The sequence below is a fragment of the Centroberyx affinis genome, unplaced genomic scaffold (assembly GCF_046629955.1).
Source record: "Centroberyx affinis isolate AG114_WGS23_722 - 3 ecotype Tasmania unplaced genomic scaffold, CSIRO-AGI_Caff_v1 ptg001514l_1, whole genome shotgun sequence".
In the NCBI taxonomy this organism is placed as follows: domain Eukaryota; kingdom Metazoa; phylum Chordata; class Actinopteri; order Beryciformes; family Berycidae; genus Centroberyx; species Centroberyx affinis.
Window position 1 is genome coordinate 30,001 of NW_027279978.1, and position 24,001 is coordinate 54,001.

The following is a 24,001-nucleotide window of genomic DNA, read 5'->3' on the forward strand; positions in this document are numbered from 1 at the left end:
GGTGATCTATCTATCTATCTATCTATCTATCTATCTATCTATCTATCTATCTATCTAGATCACATGAATATGAGCTATAAAATCAGATCCTGAGGCATGAGACTGACATGAGACTTGTATTTGAACACTCAAATCTGAATTTGTCAGAGTTGCTGCTACCTGAAGTCTTCCATCATTCACCGGAGACAGTTGTCATGATGCTGTCGTCCACAGCGGCTCGGCTGAGCGTTAGCATGGAGGACGACCAGACACAGGAAAACATTGGTTGAGGCTACGTTCCTTCCCTTGCTTGACTGTGGTGATCTGTTGTACATGCACGCCTCTGCCCAGTGCTTTCATTGGCTGGACATTGTGTACCACAGCGCTCTGAGGTTTGTCACAGGCTGCAAAGATCTCACTCACCATTGCACCCTATATGCCAGAGTTCAGTGGCCTTCATTGGCCTTGCGCAGAGTCACTCATTGGTACATATTTATTTATAAGTCCATCCTTGGTCTGCTCCCCTCTTACCTTTGTGGTTATATCTCACTCAAAACTAGGAATTATTGTTTGCGCTCAAATGACACCCTCTTACTGTTCGTCCCTGAGGTTCGCACTGAATTTGGCAAACGGGTCTTTATGTTCTCCGCCCCTGCAGCCTGGAACCACTTGCAGACAGATTTGCAGCTAGATGAGCTGATCCCGATGAGGGCATTCAGAAATGTAGTGAAGGGTTTGGAGGCAAATTCAATTGGAATTTGTAATTGCTTCCTTAGCTAGACCCGTTTCCTTGTGTCTGTCTTTTAGGCATATGATTCTGTGAGTTGCTACTGTATGTTTTGTTTTATGTGCTTTTAATGTTTGCTTGTATGTTGTTTGAAACTCTGTATTGCTGCTATCTTGGCCAGGGCTCCCTCGAAAAAAGAGATCTTGTAATCTCAATGGGACTCACCTGGTTAAGTAAAGGTTTAAAAAACAACGATGGAGAGAAAGACAAGAAGGGAGAGACGCCTCGATTCAGTCAAAACCAGAAGGCTGATACTGTAACTGAAACGTGTTGGAAACAGAAACAGATGTGACGTCTTTTGTTGTTGTCACTCTGCACATCGCTGTCAGCTCATATCGTGTCAGATTTGGGTTACATCCTAGAATAGAAATGAACAGTCATCCAAAACACTCAGATACAGTATAAACAGCAATTCAGAATTGAGCATGAAGGCCTGCAGTGTGAAAGGGGCCTGTGTAGTGTGTGTGTGTGTGTGTGTGTGTGTGTGTAAGTGCGTGTATGTGTGTTCATGTATGTGTGTGTCTCTTTGTCTGAGCACGTATGCATGTCTGTGTGAGTGCGTGTGTGTGTACATATGTATATGTATCTGTGTGTGCATGCACGCATGAATATATGTGTATGTTTGTGTGTGTTCATTTGTGTGTGTGTGTGTGTGTGTGTACAGTATGCATGCTCCTGCCATCAGGTGTGTACTGGTAATGTGCTCATGATCCACCTCTGGAGGTTTGCAGTGGAAAGAACATCATAAGGAGAGTAATGAATCAGTTTGGAGCTGCTTTTGCTTCCCGACTGCTTTCCTGCTCAGCTGAAGGTGGACAGCTGGATGGTTGGATGGTTGAGGGTTGAAAGTTAAAGGCTGGAGGCTGATGACTGGAAACTGGAGGCTGGAGGCTAAAGGCTAAAGGCTTGGGGATGAAGGTTGACGGGTAAAGGCTGGAGACTTGGTTGAAAGTCGGAGGCTGGAAGCTAAAGGCTAAAGGCTGGAGACTAAAGGCTGAAGGGTGGAGGCTGGAGGCTAAAGGTGGACGCTAAAGTCTAAAGGCTAGAGGTTGGAGGCAAAAGGCTGAAGGCAGGAGGCTGGACGCTGAAGGCTGTGTTGCTAAAGGCTGGAGGCTGAAGGCTGGAGGCTAAAGACTGGAGGTTAAAGGCTGAAGGCAGGAGGCTGGACTCTATGGCTGTGTTGCTAAAGTTTGGAGGTTAAAGGCTGGAGGCCAAAGGCTGAAGGTTGGAGGCTGCAGGTTGGAGGCTAAAGGCTGAAGACAGGAGGCTGGACGCTAAAGGCTGTGTTGCTGAAGGTTGGAGGCTACAGGCTGGAGGCCAAAGGCTTAAGGCTGAAGGTTAAAGGCTGGAGGCCAAAGGCTAAAGGCTGAAGGTTGGAGGTTAAAGGCTAAAGGCTGAAGGTTGGAGGCTGCAGGTTGGAGGCTAAAGGCTGTGTAGCTGAAGGTTGGAGGCTAAAGACTGAAGGCAGGAGGCTGGGTGCTAGAGGCTGTGTTGCTAAAGGTTTGAGGCTGAAGGCTGGAGGCCAAAGGCTGAAGGTTGGAAGTTAAAGGCTGGAAGCCAAAGGCTAAAGGCTGAAGGTTGGAGGCTGCAGGTTGGAGGATAAAGGTTGAAGGTAGGATGCTAAAGGCTGAAGGAGGAGGCTAAAGGCTGCAGGTTGGAGGCTAAAGGCTAAAGGCTGGAGGTTGGAGGCTGCAGGTTGGAGGATAAAGGTTGAAGGTAGGATGCTAAAGGCTGAAGGAGGAGGCTAAAGGCTGCAGGTTGGAGGCTAAAGGCTAAAGGCTGGAGGTTGGAAGCTGGAGGCTGCAGATTGGAGGATGAAGGTTGGAGACTAAAGGCTAAAGGTGGAGGTTCAAGGCTGGAGGCTGAGATTTGAAGGCTTTGAATCTAGGCCTCATGAGTAAAAGGCGATAACAGGAGAGAGGTGTGTATGTGTTTTTATGTGTATAATTCATGTTATGCTTATCAAGAGAAGAGTTTTTGAGTGTGTGTATGCCGTTCACGTTTGACGTACTGTAAATACAGGCGGTGTTGGTGTGTGTGCAGTGTGTTAGTGTCTGTCTGCTTCAGACGGTCTTAATGGTGTGAAGCTCTGCCTTCGCTCAGCAGGAAGGAATGCAGCAGATACAGACGGTGATAAATGCGACCCTCCCTGGCTGCAGGCAGAGGTAAAAGGTTTAACTAAACAAAGCGGCTCCTAATTTGGACTCGCATAACGAACGCCAGCCTGCGCAGACCCAAATTCCGAGCAGACATTAATCTGCCCCACCAGGTTCCTCCTCCAGGTCTGGGCCCGTGACCCGGCCCATCAATACTCTGCTTTAAAACAACAGCCGCCATGATCTCACTCTCCTCCTCCTCCTCCTCCTCCTCCTCCTCCTCTCCTTTCCCTCCGCCGCCTGACGCTCTCTGGGTTTTTGTCGCGCCTGTGGGATGCAGGCGAACTCAAATGAAAGTTGGATAATTTATCGCCTTTAATTAAATGCTTGCTTCAGGACGGATTAGATGTGTTCCCCCTTGTGCGGGGCAAGAGGGGAAGGTATTTGGTGTCGGACAGAGGATCCAGGAACACCAGGGAGGGGAGGATCATGGTTACCTTAGAGAGGAAGTGGAGTGGGAGGAGGGGGGGGAGGTAGGGGGGGGTCAGTTTACCCCAACGGGATGCATCGACCCGGCGGACAGGAAGTCGCGCTCGTTTCAAGGAACAATCATCATCTGTTTACCTGGAGACATGCAGACAGTTTAAAGACAGCAGAGCGGGGTTTCAACATGGAGTTATAAAGTGTTTACAGACAACAAAACAATAAAAGCTAGTGACATAAAAAATAACAAAATGATGAAATAAAAACAATAATAAAAATGTCAGTCGTTTAAAATCAAATTGAAAAAGAAAAAGATAGGCCTACATGAGGGAATAAATGCATAAAAACCTGTTATTTAAAAGCATAAAATGTGTTTTAAGAGATTTATTTAAAAGATTACATTGGCTCATGCAGGGTGTTACAAAGCCTAGTGTTCATAATGTTATAAACTTATAAGCATTTAAACTAAACTTTATAAGCATTTCACCACTTGTGGCGTAGCAGAACTCTGTCTACTATGAGACAGGTTTGACTGAATAACAGTTTACAAAGTATTCATTCAGTGTTTATTCGAATAGGGACAGATAGACACAGAACATTTAAAAAATAGTCTGATGTCACATTTCATAACATTTATAGCATAAGCGACTTTGCAATGTTTGTTCTTAGATGGGCTTTTGTTAAAAACAAATATCAAATACACACAAAAAAGACACTGTCAACATATGAAAGTACAAAAAAAAAAAAAAAAGAAAAAGCAAGAGACGCCACGGTCCAAACCGAAGAATGAAAGATCTCAGTGAAACGGCCGCTGGCAGTTTGGAAATCACCGGAGATTTGTCAGCAGCCGCTCAGCTCCGGTCATTTCTCCTGCCGAGCAGAGCCACTAACGACTCGGACTGACAAGTCATCTGCGTCTGGGAGGAGACTCGTATTAATCAGGTTAATGAGACTGAGAGGGTTAGCCCGGAGCTGACTAATTTACCTTCAGAATCAGCTCAATTAGCTCAGCTCGTTAGCAGGTGGGGGCGGGGCCTGAACCGGCCATTTGTCAGGTGTTTGTCAATAAACACAAATCCACCTTCAAGACGCCAGCCGAAGAAGGATTAAGACATACCAGCAATGACACAAATGTTATTAACCAAACAAAATGTAGGTTCATATGTTCTAGACCGATATATCAGTTTGTTGACATATGATGCCGATATTGATCTTTTATTAAATATCAGGTATCAGCCAGTCAGTGTCGTCCACCTCTGGAAAACTCTAAAAGGATTTCATTAGACTGGGTTTCAGTGGAGAGTTTTAGTGTCCCATGATGGTCTAAATGCTGTTTAATGGATACAATTCTGGAGGAAACACTGAATTATTCTAATATATGATGAAAGAAGTGGTCAAATTTAAGAATATTTACTATTGACACAAAATATTAGCTTCAGTCTAAAAATATTGGTATCAGTATCGGCCTTGAAAAAGCCATCGGTTGAACCTTACTTCATATTATTATGTAAATAATCACTCAGTCACATTAAAGTCTGGATTTCAGCTTTCACTATAGTAATTTATTTTCTATATATTCAGTCCGGCTTTCATCTGAACAAAGTGCCTGCAGCGCGCCGTTCGTCTGGGAGAGCGTGAGAGAGATCAGATGTCCGTCTCTCTCTCCAGAGGAGAAACAGTCGATTTATAGAGGAAGAGAAACGATATGAGGGGAACGTTCACTTTGTGTATAATAAAGTGCTGCACAGATAAACAAGCAGCAGAATCTGGGTAATTAAGCTAAAAGCACATGTGCTCCGGCCCGTCCCGCTGATCAAAGGCACATCGGCCGCCTCCCCCCCACCCACACACTCCCACACACACACACACACACACACACACACACACACACCCCGTCCAGCAGCCCTGCATCAGTGGACTTCAGTGGAGGTGACCACAACAAAGAAGCAGTGAAGGTTTTGTGTGTTTGTGTGTGTTGGAGTGGGGTGAGGGTGAGGTGTGGAGGGGCAGATGACCTTGGTTGATGACATCACCAGGCATGCTAGCAGTGGGGTGGGGGGGTGGGGGGGGTAGAGGGGGGCAACTCGACTGCCCCGCTCCTCGGTAAATCAACTCCTTTTCCAATAAGCGGCCTCCCTGTGGCCATCCATCACAGCGGCAGAGCGTGGAGACACAGGAGCAGACATAAACAGGAGAGGGGGGGGAGGGGGGGGGTCGACCTGTCCCCTGGAGGAAATAGGAACCCCCCTCCCCCCCCACCCCCAACCCTCCACACCCCTGCACCCCTCTCTGATTGGGGTGTTGGAGCCACGTTGAAAGAGCAGCAAGCCGGTTCCATCCGTAACATCATTCAGCATTTGGTATATTTCATTCAAATCTCCGGACCATGAGTTCACACTGACCCCTTTTCCACCAAACTAGCTCTGGTTCTTGAACCGGTTCCGTTCAGGATTCTTGGAACCTTGATGCTCTCTAGCGAACCGGTCCGCGTTTCCACCAGTTTTGAGCGGAACCATTGTAATCAAGGATGTGTCATCAACGGAGGGCGTTGCACAATGCCAGTGGTGGAAGAAGTATTCAGATCTTTGACTTAAGTAAAAGTAGAAATACCACAGTGTAAAAATACTTTGTTACAAGTAAAAGTCCTGCATTCAAAATCTTACTTAAGTCAAAGTACAAAAGTATTAGCATCAAAATATACTTAAAGTAGCAAAAGTAAAAGTAGTCATTATGCAGAATGGCCCATTTCAGAATCATATATATCATGTTATTGGACTATAATCATTGATGCATTAATGTGTTCATCAATTTAATGTTGCAGTTGGTAAAGGTGGAGCTAATTTTAATTACTTTATATACTGCTGGGTAGCTTAACCTATAAAAATATATCATCATTTATTAGTTGATTTATAATTTGTATTAATAATCTAAATCTGCAAAGTAACTAGTAACTAAAGCTGTCAAATAAATGTAGTGGAGTAAAAAGTACAATATTTCCCTCTGAAATGTAGTGGAGTAGAAGTATAAAGTAGCATGAAATGGAAATACTCAAGTAAAGTACAAGTACCTCTAAATTGTACTTAAGTACAGTACTTGAGTAAATGTACTTAGTTACTTTCCACCACTGCACAATGCACACTGGAAGTAAACAGTAGTAGCAAGATGGCGGATCGCATTGATTACCTGCGAGCTTTTGTTCTGTTCTTCTACCTGTAGAGTATGACACGCCCACTGATGTCATCACGGTTCACACTTGAAAACCTGCTATTTTTTTTGGTTCCAGCTGGGAACCAACTTTTCAGGTTCCGAACCAATTTATTTTTGGTCGAAATGCTCCAAACAGTTCTAAATTAGGTGTGAGAACCGGAAGGGAACCCGTCCCATGTTGGTGGAAAAGGGGAAACTGAGAGCAGCAGGATCAACAGGTCCGCTTCAGTCCCTTACAGTCCTCCAGAGCCACCAGAGGAACTCGATCAACAAGCTCGTCACCATGACTGAACTTCTACCAGTCAGATTTCACTGCTTTCTTGTTTCCCCACTGATGTGATTTAGTTTCACGGACAACAGTTCAGTTCTGCCTACAAAATGGAGGAGAAGCTGATTCCAGACGTTCAAAACTTCCCAGTTCTCTACAACTTTTATTTTAAAGATGACAGGAATAAAAGTCTCAAAAAAGATGCTTGGAGAACAGCTGATCCGTCGTAACTCGTGAAAACGATGTAACGTTATGAAAAGCAATACTACATATAAACTTGTTCATAAACTTGTAGCTTCATACCAACACATAGATACATTCAGAGCCTCTGGCCCCGCCCACAATCAGTCAGAACAGAGCGACACGTCAACAAGTCGCTCACAGTGAATGCAGCAAAGAACAATTGTGTGTTTGTTATTTTATTTTTTTTTTTTAGTTGTACCTGTTTACCTGATATACTACCTTTTATGCCGATTTTTTTTTATTGCTGCTTTTGGATTTTATTGTATGTAAAGCACTTTGTAAACATTGTTTTTAGAAAAGTGCTATACAAATAAAGTTATTATTATTATTATTATTATTATGAATTCAGACATTTTCAGCTCGGCCGGTCCCAGCGGGAACTGAACCTCCAACCCTGGCAGTGTTACTGACTGGCTGTCTGTGGCTGTCTGTGGCTGTCTGGCTGTCTGTGGCTGTCTGTGGCTCCACATCAAGCTGCAGGTGGAGTAGAGAACAGTTATGGAGGCTGGGATGCACTGAGCAACTTTTTAGGTCAAAACTGTAGGCCAACATTTCCCAAGAAGACGCATCAGCAGCCTCACAGTGACTCCACTGCAAATCCTTGTTGCCTCGGATGAATTCCCCTGTGAGCTTCGCCTCTGTCTCACTTCAGTCCCTTCTGCCAGGTGGGAATGTTGTTTGTGGCTAAAATGAAACATGGCTGCGGTCGGTGTGTTCCGCACAAGGGACAGTCACATCCGATTCTGTTTACTGGTAAACGCGGACAATCTGTCTTCAATATGAAAGCCGCGACGCTGGTCTGAAAAGCCGAGCTGGGAGCGACCCTTTAAACAAACACTGTCCTCTCCTGTCCTGAGAGGACGAGAAGTTAATTTCCATTAAGTTTTTACCTCTCTCTGCGGCCGCACACTTTACCTCCGCCTCTCAAGGGTCTAAGGAAGTTTGTCTATAAAAGCGGTGCAGATGGAGGAAACAGCATTTTTTTTGACTCTGTGAGGCAAGAATGATATGTGACAGAAATTTCCTCGAATTGTTTTGCATATCTGGAGTCTGGACGCACTCGGTCAAAACGAAGCCAGTTATGGCCGAGGCGGAATAATCTCAGGATTTCATTGCAGCGCTGTGATTGCACTCCGGTTCCCAGCAGTCTAGTAAAGCTTCTCCATAAATCCAAACAACCCTTGCTTTTGGAACAGCGAGCGGGCCGCTCTTGACTACATGAGAAGTGTCCGGGGAACAAGGGGAAAATTAGGCTGGAAGAGAGCGGCGCTGTTAAACAGACACCGAGCCCCTGGAGCCTCTGAAGAGAGGTTTTGGCCAGCGTCGCCACAGAAGTAGATTTAACTGACATGAGCCAAATAGCATTGGCAATCCTGGGAAGCAAGATTTGTGAAGTATGAACTTTTTGGACCGCTGGTTTCATTGCTCCATTGCATGTTCAAATACACGGAGACGCTGTTTGTCACAGGCCCAGCGCACTGACAGCTGAGGCTGCAGCGGCTATAATCTACTAACGAATGCATTCCTGCGGATATTTCGCTTTGGAGTGAAAACAGATTAGCTTGGTATACGTTTGAATTTATTAGTCGAAGCAATGAGTTCTTAAAAATTTCTCCTTTCAAAATCCGCAGCGTTCGCCTCTGCTGTCTGAAACGGTTCCACGCTCCTCGTCGTTTCATCACACGGATGTTTTGTGCCGTGTAAACCCGGAGCCGTCGGGGACGAGCTCCGGCTCTCCGCGCCCGCAACGATGGGACCAATTCTTGTGAAATTCAATCGCTCACCACAATAAGGTGATTCCCGGGCACGCAAACGCCGCCTGCGGCCCGGCTCCAGCCTGGTGTGGGAGCCGCTGGCACCTCGGGACGGGATGTTTCAGCTTGTTGCCTCATGGCACAAACTCAACCGAGTCCTGCTCTGTTTCCCCTTTGTACTTCAGACAAAACAAAACGCTTGGAAGCCATCTGACATAGATTACAACGGGCCAGTCAGTGGCAGTAAATGCAGCATTTAGTCCAGGCCAAACACACGCATACTATACATTGAAGCGGGGTAAGTGGGCACTTTGTGGGCGACTTCTTGGACGGCGTTCAAATGGATCTGACGGAGCCACTTATCATAGAGTTTATAGGCCGGTAATGAAACGGTAACTGGAGTCGTTTGCACACATTAAAGTGGGTGTTGAAGTGGAAATCTGAAGGGGAACTGGTGGAACATTAGATCTGAAGTGTGTTGTGCAGTAAACTGTGGACTCCGGCCTCCTCGCGGCTCCGGAGACTTGGCTGAAGAGCGGTGATGAGATTCCTCTCCAGGCTGATAGAGGAGATGTTCTGTGTTAGGAGCGACTGTGATTCAGAGGGAAGAGGCTGGATGCGGCGCATGATGTCACGTCTGCCGGCTTGTCTGTCCGTCTGCTTCATGTTCCTCACACTTACATTTTTTGTCTGTTAAAAAACGCTTCACACTCTCTGGTCAAAAGACTTTTCCTCGTTGGTCTTTGTCTGTCTGTAACCAAGCCGTGTCTCCGCTGGTTTGAATTAGACATCTTCACGCTCCGTCCCTTTGAATCCTTGTGTGTGTGTGTTTTTTTTCGGATGACACTATTTGAGGCAAAATGTTTCCGTATAAATGTCACAAAGCAGATATTTTTTCCATTATAGTGAAATTCCAATGGACTCAAAGGCAGCAAACCACACACACACTACAGTCTAATAGCAGCATTTCCAGTGAAGCGTCCTGTCCTTCCTTAAATACCTGCTGAATGACCATTTTCTCTCCCTGTCAGGCAGCAGCAGGATCAGAGCTGAAACTCTCTGACAGCTTCTTGGAGGTGAAAAAACTTTCCAGGGGAAACAAAAATAAACCGAGCGCAGCTACTCCGAGTAAAGCTGCTTAGCAGAGATGATTAGCTTGATGTGCTTAATGAGATGAAGGCTGTTAAGGAGACCGAACCAAGACTACGCCATTGTATACACTTGGATAGAAAATAATACCAGACACTGCAGCTAACAATAATAAACCCAAACATCGTACAATGACTTCCACAACTGGAGAATATAGTTGTCAGCTGCAGGGGGCAGGAGAGGATTCTGGGGGTTTCAAAATGATTTATAGAAGGTAGAAATGTTTCTGTTACACAAATGCATTGCCATGTTTGTAAGCTTTGTGATAAAATCCTTTCTCTTGTGAAATGATTCATATTTGCAGCCTCCAAGCTTCTTTCAATACATTAATCAAGTAAAATACCCTGAGAAATGGAAGTACGATCATGATTCGGTGTCAAAGTTCACAATCCTGCTCCAACAGGAGGTCATGAGGGGTCACTGTGTTTTACAGGCTGTGATCCAAACAGGCTGAGGACCATCAGTGACAGAGGACAGAGGACAGAGAACAGCACATCATCATGACAGCAGTTCGGTCATAAAGACATTTATTAAGACAGACATTAAAGGGACACTTCACCAAAAAAAAGTAGAGAAATGTTCTGGACTGTCTCACACATTTCCCAGAACTACAAACAGTCTTGCGCAACACTGTTTAGTTAGAGTTACAGAGAGTCTCAGTGTTGTGGGGAATTATCGGTGAAATACCACTTTAAAGAAAACAGCTGTGCCATATCTTAAAGGGATATGAAGTAATTTATGACCTTTATTGACGTCTATCAGCGACCAATAGGAATTCCTCCTGTCCCCTTGAGCTACGGCGGCCTGTAATTGACACAAACGATAAAGTCACGTTTTCACACTGTAGAGGAGTAAGCTGGTTGATTTGAGTGGAGATAAAAACAGAACCGTCTACTGAAGAGCTGATATATCAACATGCTGAATACTGGAATAATAAATCTGCTTTGTCATTAGTTTTGTTAGTTTGAGAAGGATGATTTTTCGCTTTAGTAGCTGAAACATCGACACCGGCAGCAGCAGGCACTCTGAGTTTTTGCTCCAACAGAGTAGAGGCAGGAAAGTGAGTTTTCTCTGCAGCTGGCCAAGTAATCACTGAGTCACTGCTATTGATCAGCCATCACCCATCAACAGATCAGATATATTAAGGTCATTTTGTGCTATGTGGCGGTAAAAACCTTACTTATTGCCCCTTTAAGAATATAAAAAGAAGTATCCGGTGTTTCTCCCACCACACAGAAAATGTTTCTCAGTGTCCAGACTCCTCCAGTAGCTGCACACTGACTTGTGAGTTGGGGTTTGATTACAGTAGCTTGTGGATCAGGGTTCATACTGTAGTTAGCACCCTGAAGGCTCTGTGGCACATCTAAGCAGACAGTGATAGATTGGTGAGATTAGAGAGCAGCATCTGACACTGCGCTATGATCCGCCGGCCTGAAAGCGGCGGAGGCCCCCTCTCTCTCTCTCTCTCTCTCTCTCTCTCTCTCTCTCTCCACACCGGCGTCCGGATCGCATTTCAAAGCAGGACACCGTCCGCCGGGGGAAGAAAGTCATTTAGGCCCCCGTGCCGCCGTAATGCAAAAAGCAGGTAGCTACCTTTTCCTTCCTGACAGCGCGGCGACGGATTCCTCTTCCAGTGCATCGAAACACAATGTTTTCTTTAGAACAGCGGGGGATTCTATTCGGAGGCACAGGCCATGAAATATGGTGCATATCTGTGTTTGGCCAGCAGCCAGGCGGAGGGGGCGGAGGGGCGGAGGGGTGGAGGGGGTGGAGAGGTGGAGGGGCGGAGCATCGGGCGGCGGGACACTGATGAATCACTCGGCTTTCACCTCGGTCTGCAGCGGGCGAGGAGGAACGAAACAGTCTTCATCTAGAACAGTGATTCTCAACCTTTTTCATACCAAGGACCCCTAATTTAGTCCACATTAGAGCCACAGACCCCCATTTGATGAGATTTTGTCTCTCGGACCCAAATCTGAGAATATTTTTATTGTCAGATATGATTTTGTCCAGAATTCCATGTCTATCTGTATCGCAGGTAGAGAGATAACAGAGAAACTATGATCAAAAAAGTCATTCTTCTACATTCTCTAACTGTGTTCACTTCTTGTGAATTAAATAATGGTGAAGTTTAACAATTCATCCATTTGCTGGGGACCCCCTGGAACCTCCTCAAGGACCCCTGGTGGTGCCCGGACCCCACGTTGAGAACCACTGATCTAGAATATATTATGAGTTTGTTTCCCAAAAAGATCCTTGCCTGAAGTTCATCACACTGTACTTAACGTGTTAAAATTGTCTTAAAGGCACTGTGATATTGGATTTCAAATTTTACTTGATTTATATACATATATGATTTAAGATGTTAAATGAAGATGTTGTTGCAATTTGGATTTTTTTTATTTGGTTTAGTTATTGCATTTTCAAACATTCATCCTTTCTTCCAGTCGGTCTCAGACTAACTCCAGGAAACGCATCACAGCTGGACTCGCTCCTGATTGGTTCCCTCATTAAAAAAGGACTGAAGTCCGTCCAATCAGGGTCCAGTTTGCAGCATCTGAACTGGAGACAGAGGAGAGCTGAAAACAAAATCATGAAAACTGAATAATATGGAGCTTTGAAGTCTTACTAGTCTTACACTAGTCTGCTTAACGTGTTAAAATTGTGGGCAGCAAGTTACATAACTCCACAATTATTTATATTCTGTTTTGTTACTTTTATTATTTCAGTATTTCTATTGTTTTGTTTTGTTTTTACATTTTTTGTTTGCTTTTTTTTGTTTGTGTGCTTATATATATTTATTTTTTGTTTGTGTGCTTATATTCTATTTTCCTTTTCCCAGCTGAATCCTGTCACTTCTGCTGCTGCAGCGACCTGGTTTCCCCACAGGGATCAATAAAGTTTCATTTCATTTCAGCTTCATTCAATATCTCTAATATATCAAGCATCCGCTCTGTGAAAGTGTTATCATCAGTTATCTCCTATCTATCACTTTGCCCAAGTGGGTGTTTTCAAACGGCGCGTATCTCATTTTGACATGAAACTTGTTTTTTCTGCAGCAGCATCAATATGCACATTAATGTCTATATATACTGCAGGCCCAGCAGGTTGTTGATGCACTAATCCTTCCTTTGGGGAAACAGCGAGGCGGCGGAGGGAGATCTCACTGACAGCTTCACAAACAACCCCTGCTGCTTCTGTCAGCTGCTACATCCACTGCAACCAGCCAACTGCCTCTGCTGCCTCAGCCGCCCCGACACACACACACACATACACACATACACACACTCTCTCTCTCTCTCTCCCTCTCTCTCTTTTAAACACATCACATATCTGATTATTTGATGTGTAATATCTCTGAGATATAAAATGAACAGGGGTTTTCTGTTGCTTTGCATGTGTGATGGATATTCATGATGATTCTAATTGTGACTGCAGCTGTAATTGCAACTATCACTGGCAATAACTGTTAAAATCTATGTTCTGTAATGATTTGCATTGCAGACATATTTGTGTGAATTTGTGGCAAATTGTAATTTTAGTTCTTCAAACATTTCTCAGAGGCAGAGCGGCTCTGGAGACAGAAATAATCTGATTGGTGGAGTTAAACCTCAGTGGGTGGAGCCAAAGAACCACAGTTAGCAAGTTTGCTAACTGGCAAACTTGAACGGCAAAGAAGGAATTAAAGTAAAATATAAATTCAAATATATCTGTTAGTAACTTATTTAGTTTATTCATTCATTATGTAGAAGGTCAGCAGCTAGCTAACTAGTTTACCTAGATAGCTCTAGGCTAGTTTGGCTAGTTTGAACTTTAAGGTCAGCTAGCTAACTAGCTAACCTAGATAACTTAGTATGGATAAAGTGTATTTTTTCAGTTAGTAGCAGAGCGCTAGGCTTCATAATATTAGCTTCCTCGTCTTTACCGCTTGTCTTTTTCACTAAAAAACTGTGGTTCTTTGGCCCACTGAGGTTTATTTCAACCAATCAGATTTGAATTTGTTTCTAAATATACAAAAAAAATATTATATTCATGTAGATGTCATTCATTCAAAATATAGGCCTATTTTGACAGGCCAAAATATATTTTGGATATACTTGCAATAGTTTATATTGTCATCAGCACATGAAGAAGTATTTTTTAAACATCTCTGAAATATGTGAATATATACTGTAAGTGAAATATATCTGTTTTGGAACAGCGGTCTGGTTTGCGCATGCTGCGCAGCATTCGTGCAGCTTTGCGCCTCTTCAACATGCCCTCGAATGGAACTCTGGGAACAACAAGATGGCGGGACGTTCAAAAACTCCGCAGACTGGCCCGAGTTATAACAAAATACAGTGTAAATAGCACAATCCAGTGATACAGAGAAACTGTGCACTGGTACATCGTTAACAGACGAGTAGTGGAGAAACACCGGTGAACATGAACGAAGTCCGGAGAAAGTTAAACCCTCCGTCTCGTCTGACAGACACACAGCTCCAACAATGTCCGACGACAAGCGGATCAAAACCAAAAGCAAACCGGCTCAGTCGGAGTTTCAGACAAACTCAGCAAACACCGAGACCGGCTGATGTTGTCGAGTCTCCCAAGTCCCACCAGACAGGTCAGCGACGTTACTGTCCGATCGCTCGTTTAGCTCATATTTTAAGTTGTCAAATGTGTTTAATTTACCTGGCTTCCCAGTCTGTTGGGTAACGTTATACGCCCTGATAACGTTCCGCGCTCTTGTATGGAGAGAACCGTACGCCAAACTACATTCAAATATCTGGCAATTTCATACATCGTAGAACAGGACTTAAGACCTTTTTGGGAATCATCAGGGTTCACTGCTTAATTCGGCATACTTAAAATTACTTATTTCGGTAAGATGTTAACTTTTAGGATGTGTTCACCTGTTTCTCCTGCAGTCGTCTTCCACCAAAATACACTGTAGATCATGGCGGTAGCGAGCAGTGTGAACCAAATATAAAAGTTGAGATTTTATTGAAATAAAGTACTGCTTGGTGGATGATACATTTGCCGAATTTAGCAGACGATGGTATTGATTCATAAAACGTCATAAGTAATGTTTCACAAGTTGTGTATTTATGCCCGTAAGCAAGGCAACATTAATCTGCCTGATCTTTGAATGGAGTTTGTCATAACTTCCTCCATATGATAACGGAACATAATGGGGCTGATAACAAGCAGCTATAGTTGGTATTGATCATTAACAGAAATGAACATGAAGGTTATTATAAATTCACAGAACTATTTCATTAAGCTAAATGATCCACCAGAGATCCACCAGTACATCTCTATACAGCTGATTCAGTGCCAGGATCCTCAGGTCCACTGTCTGCCCTGCTGAAGTGTCCTTGAGCAAGTGACTGAACCCCCACCAGCTCCAGACCCTGACCTCTGACCTGCCTGTGGAAGGGCAGGGAGCAGGAGAAAAGAGGATTTCCGTACATGGATTAATAAAGCATCATTTACACGAATATCCTATCTTTTTATGCTGAAGTTTACCGTGAGTTCCTTCAGTCAAATTAACCAGTTGGTCTTCTGTGGAAATAAGGCAGGATGAGCTCAAGGGAAGCAGACAGTTCGGCCTTGATTTATGACTTTGAGTTTGGGCATGTAGGCCCATGCAGTCAGATATTCCACACCGCACCTCTGTGCTATGGTGCAGAAAAAATCTGCTGTGGGGGAAATAGGCCATTGATATAAATTGAAGAAAAGTGGTACAAGCAGTCAGCGCCTGAAGTCATTTAGTGTGGAGAAATTTCTCCCCGAATTGTCTACAGCTGCAACCACACAGAGCGACTGAATGCTGCCTGTGTAGAATGATGTGTACAGTCGACTGTCTGCTGCGTATCTTTGTTACTGTGATCCTGATGCTGATGTTCAGGGCTGTTTGACTGCTAACCGGGTTGAAATTGTTATTTTCAAAATAGAGCTGCAACAATTAATCGATTAGTTGTCAACTATTAAATTTATCGCCAACTATTTTGATAATTGATTAATCGGTTTGAGTAATTTTTTAAGAAAAATAAGTCAAAATTCTCTGATTCCAGCTTCTTAAATGTGAATATTTTCTGGTTTCTTTACTCCTCTATGACAGTAAACTGAATATCTTTGGGTTGTGGACAAAACAAGACATTTGAGGACGTCATCTTGGGCTTTGGGAAACACTGATCCACATTTTTCACCATTTTCTGACATTTTATAGACCAAACAACTAATCGATTAATCGAGAAAATAGTCGACAGATTAAATGACAAAGAAAATAATCGTTAGTTGCAGCCCTATTTCAAAATGCGATCTATCTCAGATTGCTGATGAGCTGCAGCCGTTCTCCAAGCTTCTTTTTTGAGACGTTTATTCCTGTTGTCTTTCAAATAAAAGTTGTAGAGAACTGAAGCTTTGAACGGCTGGAATCAACTTCTCCTCCATTTTGCTCTTGTCAGGCAGAAATATTGTTCATGAAACTAAATCACATCAGTAGAGAAACAAGGAAGTGCAGAAATCTGATTGGCTGTTGAAGTTTCCCAGGTCGCTCAGCTCTGTGGGAAGTGAATGGACTTGTGCTGACTTGTTGCTCGCAGTGTGAACACACAGTCAGAATCAGCTGGTGTGTGTTTCTTCACGTCCAGATTTCAAGACCCCGACCCGAGTGCCGAGGTCCAGATATGTTGGAGGTTTCACCGGAGAGTCGCCGCAGAACGAGTCCGAGTTTCAGCAGGACATCATTTGGGACGCCACCTCTCCTTCCCCCAACAGACCTGGTAAACCTCCAACTGTCGTCTCATGATGCTGAACGTGGTTTTGAAGAGTTTGTTTCCAAAACACCATACAGGTCTATTCATTTTAGAAAACTGAAGTTTATCATTCAAATGGTAGAGTGTTGTCATTTTGTCGACCACAGACTTAGGTAACCCAAAATGCTTAAAGGTCCTGTATTATTCAGGTTTCATGATTTTTGTTTTCAAATCTACCGTGGCTCAGGGTAAGAGTAATGTTCTTCATGATGTAGTTTAGGTAATAGGGTATTTATTGAGGGTTCAAATGCTGAGAATTTGCTTGAGTGGAATTTAGCAATTTGTTTAGTGAGTTGAGCCAATCAAGACTAAGTCCAATTTTGATACGTTGGCTGGAATTAGTCAGAAATTGCCCGTATAAAAGGGTTAAATTTAACCACTCAAACAAAATCATATTTTAACAATGTCTTCATTAAGCAACTTTCATTGTATGTTTATATAAATAGAGGCAACTTTGAATTTGGATTGAAGACAAAAAGTTGCATATTGTTTTAACAATATGTTGGATTTGTACAGCGTGGTGACTCTGTTTCCTTCCAGGTAAAAGAGGCAAAAAACACACCAACACCGGTGTTGTGGACATTTCAGAGATCGTCAACAGGATCGCTCCTAAGGTTGGTGACAAGTTCCTGACCAAACTGATAGATAACTGCATGAGCCAAGGACATTTTGAATCAGCACTTACTCATATTTTACCATATTACATTACAAGCAACCAAAATAGGGCTCTGACCCTTGACCTCCTTGCTTGTAATGTTAGTGATCAAGGAATTGATCTGTAAGTTTCACTGGATAAGAGAGTTAACTGCCTAAAGGTGTTCCGACTCACAGCTCCGATCAGAAAGTGGTTTTGAATGAACAAGTGCAGCCATGAAAAGCAACGGTCACCCAGTCATTAAGGGATTTACAACCATGTAGTAAACACCATGTAGTTGTTTTACTGTTGTGTCGTCACGTGTGTTTCTAAAGCACGGCAGACCCAAGGTGGTGGAGCCGACCTTACAGCAGTGGATCGGAGACAGCGCCACCATTCCCTGCACTCCAGACGTCCGGCACCCCCGGCCCAAGAAGAAATCCCCAAGGTATTTAAACAGACCGACAACACAGTCCAACCCTGTTTTGACTTTCCATCATGAAGATCTGATGATAAAACTATTTGGGACAGAGCTTCTGGTGTGTAGACATTTTGACCCCAGACTGAGCTTCAGACTGAAAGACAGTCTTTTTAGCCTTTTATTCTTTTTTGTGGATTTTAATTGACCTTAAACATTTTAGCTTTAATCTCTTAACCAGGCAACTACATTTTATATTTGCAATTAAACTAACCAAAAGCAACATGCCAGCATCATTGGCAATCCTCATTCTAATGTTTGGGTATTGCTAATAGCAAGCTAGTTGGTTAGCTTGCAGGTGAAAGTTCCCATTAGTTTCAGGGAGAAATGCTAATGCTAATGCAGTTTTTCTGCTGGAAGAAGAAAATTGTCAACAAATGTAGATTTTCTTTCCCGGCATTATTGTAAAACTCTTTCATTGAAAACAGAGTAAGAGTAAGTATCCAATCTACATATTTTCAAAAAGCTACTTGTTTTATTTTACCACAGGCCAAACGGAGTCGACGACCTGTTGAAGCTGGCCAAACAGTTTGACTTCAACATGTTTCGGCAAGATGAAGACGAAGCTGAAGATATCCACCAGCAAAGTCTGGAGCTTCTTTCAGGGGACATCTTGGATTTCGAGAACGAGACTGAACCCCCGCCTTTGCTTCCCGAAACCTCTCAGCCAGCTGTAAACGCAGCGACTGTGAGAGATTCCCAGGTCCAGTTGCCCCTGGATCACCATATGGAGGATGATTTGGATTTTTTGTTCGATGGGCCGACCCAACAGCTAAATGGAAATTTAAGTCAGATTTCGATCGCTCCGTCTGCAGAAGTAAAACCCGCTCCCACTGTATCCTCCAGAGGGGTTTCTGGGAAAGATTCCGGTCCCTCGCATCGTCGCACCTCGAGTGTTTCCACGACACGCACCAAAGGCTCTTCAGTGAACGACGCGTTTGAGGACGACTGGGAAAACGACGATTTGCTAAATGACTCTTTAGTCTTTGAGATGACCCAAAATCCACAGAACTTTGCCGTTCCAAAGCACTGTTCAACCCAGAGAGACTCCTGTGAAATGCAGTATCAGAGGGATAAGGCAGTGAATATTCCTACCAATGGAGTTGTAAGACGTGAACCAGAAAACGGAGATGGCCAATCAGCTGTCTCTAAAGTGGAGAAGGAGAATGGGAAACACAGAATGACCTTCAGACTGGAAGCTAATCCTGATTTCCCAGTCAAAAGGATTCTGACAGACGCATCGACAAACTTTAAGTCTGCCTCAGATCGCGGCGTAGCTGCGGACGCACCGCAGAGTCGGGTTTCATCCAGCAAAAGTCTTCCAATGGAGACTGGATCTCAACTTAACTGGCAAACGCGCCATTCAAGCGTCATCAAGTCAAATCCACAGGAATCACCGTTTCATCAAAGGACTTCTGCCGCTAACTCAAGTGCAAAATACAACACGTCTGCTTCTACTAGCTTAAACGCATCAGCTACGAAAACTACTAAAAGTTACCTAATGAAACCTTCTGCACCTGAGGCAGTTTCTACCCATAAACCTCCTGAGCGCAGGGAGGAACCCGCCGTCCCTGCCCCGCTCAGGAACAATGACTTCCCGGATGAAGACTTGGACTCTTTCTTCTCGTCGGACTCGCTTTGGGATGACCAGGAGGATGACGACCTGATGTGCGAAATGTGCGAAGACCTGGAGAGCCAAGCCCAGAGCGTGGAGATCCTTCCCACCAAGCAGACGCCGCCGCCGCCGCCGCCGCCGCCGCCGGTCGGTCAGACGGTCAACCAGAGAGCGGCGCCGGCTCCTTCCACCAGAGCCTGGGACCACAGGAGCCAACAGCTGAACCATGTTCCAACCAATCCACAGTCTGCTTCTGGAAGAGGAGGCACCTGTAAGCAGTCGTTTCCCAAAAAACCAACACCCACATCTCTACCCTCGGGTTCAAGTAGACCAGCTGGGAATTCGTTTGCTGGGACTTATGGATCTAACTGTACAGCGAGTTTACAGAGCGATACTGGGAAGGACTCGTACAGATACATGCAAGCCAAGAACACTTCTAGAACAAACGGCTCAACCTATTTGCAAAGGAGTGGGAACCAGTCAGCTGCTGCACCACCGCCTGTCAACCATCAAAGTCAGTTTACCTTCAAGAGGCCAAACAACCCACTGGCCACAGTGACCAACAAAGGTAAGGACACGATCACACTGAGCATGTTCGGAGCGGTTTGTTTGAGTTCTGCGGCGTTTTCTGCTTTAGTTTGGTTGTTTTAGGTCAGATAAGAATTTGGCATTCAAATTCGTGTGGCACCAAATAACGGCACCAAGACGCCTGAAAATGTGAGTCTCAGTCCCCTAACAAGAGAACTGCGGTGCGGTTCGTTAGGAGTGAGAACATAATCCAACCAACTACAAGAAATTACTCAAAAACACAAGGGATTATGGGTATAAGTGGACGAATGTTGGCATCTGATAACCAACAGGTTCCTCATGCTTGGAAAGCCTAGCAGAGCAAAATGAAGTCTGGACTGATGGTCATATTCAGCTATTTCTTCGTGTGTTCTGAACTGGTGTGAACACCACAGAAGAAGAGACAGACAAGTCCATCATGTTAGATACAGTTACAGAGACTGGAGTCAGATTTGTAGGCCACTAGCATTATCTGAAAGTGAGAGAATGAGAACTTATAGCAGCTGTAAAGATAAATGGTAAGTAATTTTAAATGTTACGTGCCAAAGCCTTGTTTTGTATACAAGAGAAAATTACACAATATGTCATAAAAATAACAAACTGTTTTGAACCATCAGGGACTACTTTCCCTGTTTCCATAGGAAGTGAAGGCGGTGGGCGATGGGAGACTGTGCGGCTAAAAATCACTGCACAGCGGATAAATATGTGGTTTCTCACCTGAAATAGTTGAAAAAATAAGCATTGGCTAGATTGACTTAATGATATTTCATTTTTATGAATGTACAGGCCATATAATAAAAAACACCAACAACTTTTTCTTACTAAAAGGTCTATTTTCTTACTTTGGATGATGCTAGTGGCTACTGTCACTCATGTGTTAGCATGGAGCCAAATGTCACTCAACATAGTGTATGCTAAAGTGTTAGCAAGGAGCTACTGTTACTCAACATACTGTATGCTAAAGTGTTAGCATGGAGCCAAATGTCACTCAACATAGTGTATGCTAAAGTGTTAGCAAGGAGCTACTGTCACTAAACATAGTGTATGCTAAAGTGTTAGCAAGGAGCTTATGGTGCATTCCATTGTACTCAGAACTCGACTTCCAACACGGAAAAGTGGAATTTTCAAGTCTGAATTCCCAGTCGGAAATTCAGGAAAGATTCTTTCCGCCCGAGTTCTCCGACATAAACACAGCTGACGTCACAGCATCAATCTGTACTTAATAAAACTTGATTTTACTCAATATGTAGTTTTTGGGTTATGAAAACGTGTTGTAACAACTTTGTAGTTTCCATTTGTAACGTAATTCAGTGATTTGTGCTTCGTTACTAGGTAGAAGTCTTTGCTGTATGAACTCGCCTGCTAACGTAGCTCGAGCTGTCAGATAGCTAACGTTAACGTTAATGGGTAAAGGCTGCTGCCTCCATGTTTTCCCGAGAAGACGCACTGGAACGCATTTAGATCGGAGGTCGGTAATTCCAACTCGGAACTACCGACCTCCGACTTCCAATGGAATGCAGCATTACTATCACTCAACATAGTGTACGCTAAAGTGTTAGCATGGAGCCTACTATCACTCAACATAGTGTACGCTAAAGTGTTAGCATGGAGTCTACTATCACTCAACATAGTGTATGCTAAAGTGTTAGCATGGAGCCTACTATCACTCAACATGGTGTACGCTAAAGTGTTAGCATGAAGCACTGGAGCCACTGATCTACCAGGGACACGTGGATGATCTTGGTGTCTCTGCTCTCATCACCTGACAGGTAATTTGACCAACGGGACGTTCTCCCAGAAGCCTGCAGCAGCCCCTTTCCCTCCTGCCTGTGTCTCCACGGCAGCGGGGGGGAAATGCTCGGCGGCGGAGATCGAGCTGAAGAAGCAGCAGGCGATGGAGAGGAGACGGCAGCGGATGCGAACCGACCTGAACCTCCGGCCGCCGACATGAAGGAGCCGGACCGGACTCGGAGCGACAAACCAGCAAGCAGAGTCGGATCAGGATCAGCTTAAACCAGGCGGAGTCCGGACAGTGACTGTGTGCTCCAGCTCTTATCAAGGCCCAGCTTGTGATGCTTCATCACTGCTATCCATCATATAAAACTCTATACTTGCATTAAAATCACTATAAAGTTGTGATTATGGTTTTTTTTAGTTGTAGAAATCTCTGAAGTTTTACAGTTTATCAGTTTCATCAAATTGGTAGAACTGCTAACATGAGAAAAAATGCTGTGATACGATATAACAGACGGCAGGGCTGGTATCTGTTAAAATTAATGTAAATAAATCATCCACATGGATACTGTAGTATATATTTTTTGGGTTTTTTTCCCCATATTTTTGTAATTAAGCTATGTTGTTGATTTCTTGTATTTATTTTTTAATTCCTAATTGTATTAAGACATTTGAAGAGTTCCTTTCCAAAATTTGATATATCCATTTAGGAAAAAATATCACCAGCAGTTTTTTATTTTTGCACTTTTCCTTTCTTCCAAAAGGCAGATATCTCACTTCACTCTTCTGCACATGAGTGAAGTTTCCTGTAAACAGATGAAGCTTCCAGATCCTCCGGCAGGCTGAACAGATTTATTTCCACATCTCTGGAAGTTTTTTCTCTCTTTTGGATCATGAATATGAGACTCAGCTGCTTTTACTCATTTTCTTTTTTCTAATCAGACTATTAACAGTTTGTCTGGCATTTTTGTTTATTGATTTTTATCATTTTATTTCCTGTAAAGCACTTTAACTGCTTTGAAAAGTGCTTTAGAAATAAAGAGTATTATTAATATTATTATTGTTTGGGGTTTTATTATTAACCCCCTGATGTTTATGGGTGGTCCTAAGATTATTATTATTATTATTAGCATTAGCCTATTATTATAGTATGTTATTGGTTTCATATGGAGTCATCTGATCAGTGATTTTAAATCTACACTGCAGTCTGGACCCACCTGATTGAATGTATTGTGTTTTTCATTCTTTTAAAGCCATTTTGATCTAAAGGCTTCTGCTTAAATGCTTGAAATGAGTTTCTTAGACAAATATAAATAGTGAAGTTGATCCTATGTATGAATTTCTTTCCAAAGCCTTTGCCTTTCCATCAAGGCAAAGGGCGGCTACTTTAAAGAATCTAAAATATAGGAGAGTTTTGATTTGTTTAACACTTTTTTGGTCGCTGCATAATTCCATCTGTGTTATTTCATAGTTTTGATGTCTGCACTGTTATTATAAAATGTGGGAAAATAGTAAAAATAAAGAATAATGTGGAGTCCCCAGACTTTTGACGGGCAGTGTGTATCCTCCCTGCTACAGTCAGTCAGGTATCGTCTCTCAGTCTGAGGTTAGTCTGGGTTGCATGAATCATTTCATCATTACATGTCGGTCAGATAATAGAAGCAGAACCTGAACGCTCCAGGGAGCTGCAGAGCGGAGGCGGTTCACCCACAGAGGGACTTCTCCTGCAGACAAACCAGACAGACAGAAAACCAGCAGGAAGCAGGAGGATCAGCTGAGGAAGAGGATGAGCGGAGGGTGAAACCACCTCCACCTTTCTATCAGCAGTTTGCCACCTCTTCATGCTGCCTTCAGGTGCTCTTCATAAGCTCAGAGTTCTGCAATCCTGAATACGACTTGTCCTGCATTCAAAGTGCTTTCGCTGGCAAATAATAACAAAATAAACCCCATATTGAGTGAGAGAGTTTTAGGAGGAAAGAGGATACAAGTTGTTTTTATTGAGTGGCAATTAATAAATTAAGAAATGGAAAAAAGAAGTGGAAATAGAGCCCAAGATTTTTTTCCCTAAACGGAAAGGAAGATACGCCACTGCCCCGTCTCTTCCATTGCTTCATTAAAAATAGACGATTAGGACCGCAAACAAGCTCTAATTGACGGTGTGAGATCAGGCTGTGTGGCTAAAATCAAACTTTATGTGACTCTAC

The 24,001-nt window shown here is 43.6% G+C and overlaps 1 protein-coding gene across 1 annotated transcript in view; it reads left to right on the top strand.

The window, feature by feature from the left end:
* The window catches only part of etaa1a (ETAA1 activator of ATR kinase a), a gene marked incomplete at its 5' end in the record, with an annotated part of 36,042 nt that extends 14,028 nt beyond the window's left edge, over nucleotides 1–22,014 (top strand). Inside the window, 6 exons of the mRNA XM_071527273.1 lie at nucleotides 16,605–16,736; nucleotides 17,319–17,383; nucleotides 17,739–17,851; nucleotides 18,371–19,176; nucleotides 19,408–20,064; nucleotides 21,833–22,014. Of these exons, the coding sequence (XP_071383374.1) occupies nucleotides 16,605–16,736; nucleotides 17,319–17,383; nucleotides 17,739–17,851; nucleotides 18,371–19,176; nucleotides 19,408–20,064; nucleotides 21,833–22,014 (1,955 nt within the window). The remainder of the gene's footprint in view (nucleotides 1–16,604; nucleotides 16,737–17,318; nucleotides 17,384–17,738; nucleotides 17,852–18,370; nucleotides 19,177–19,407; nucleotides 20,065–21,832) is intronic.
* Nucleotides 22,015–24,001: the final 1,987 nt, after the last annotated feature.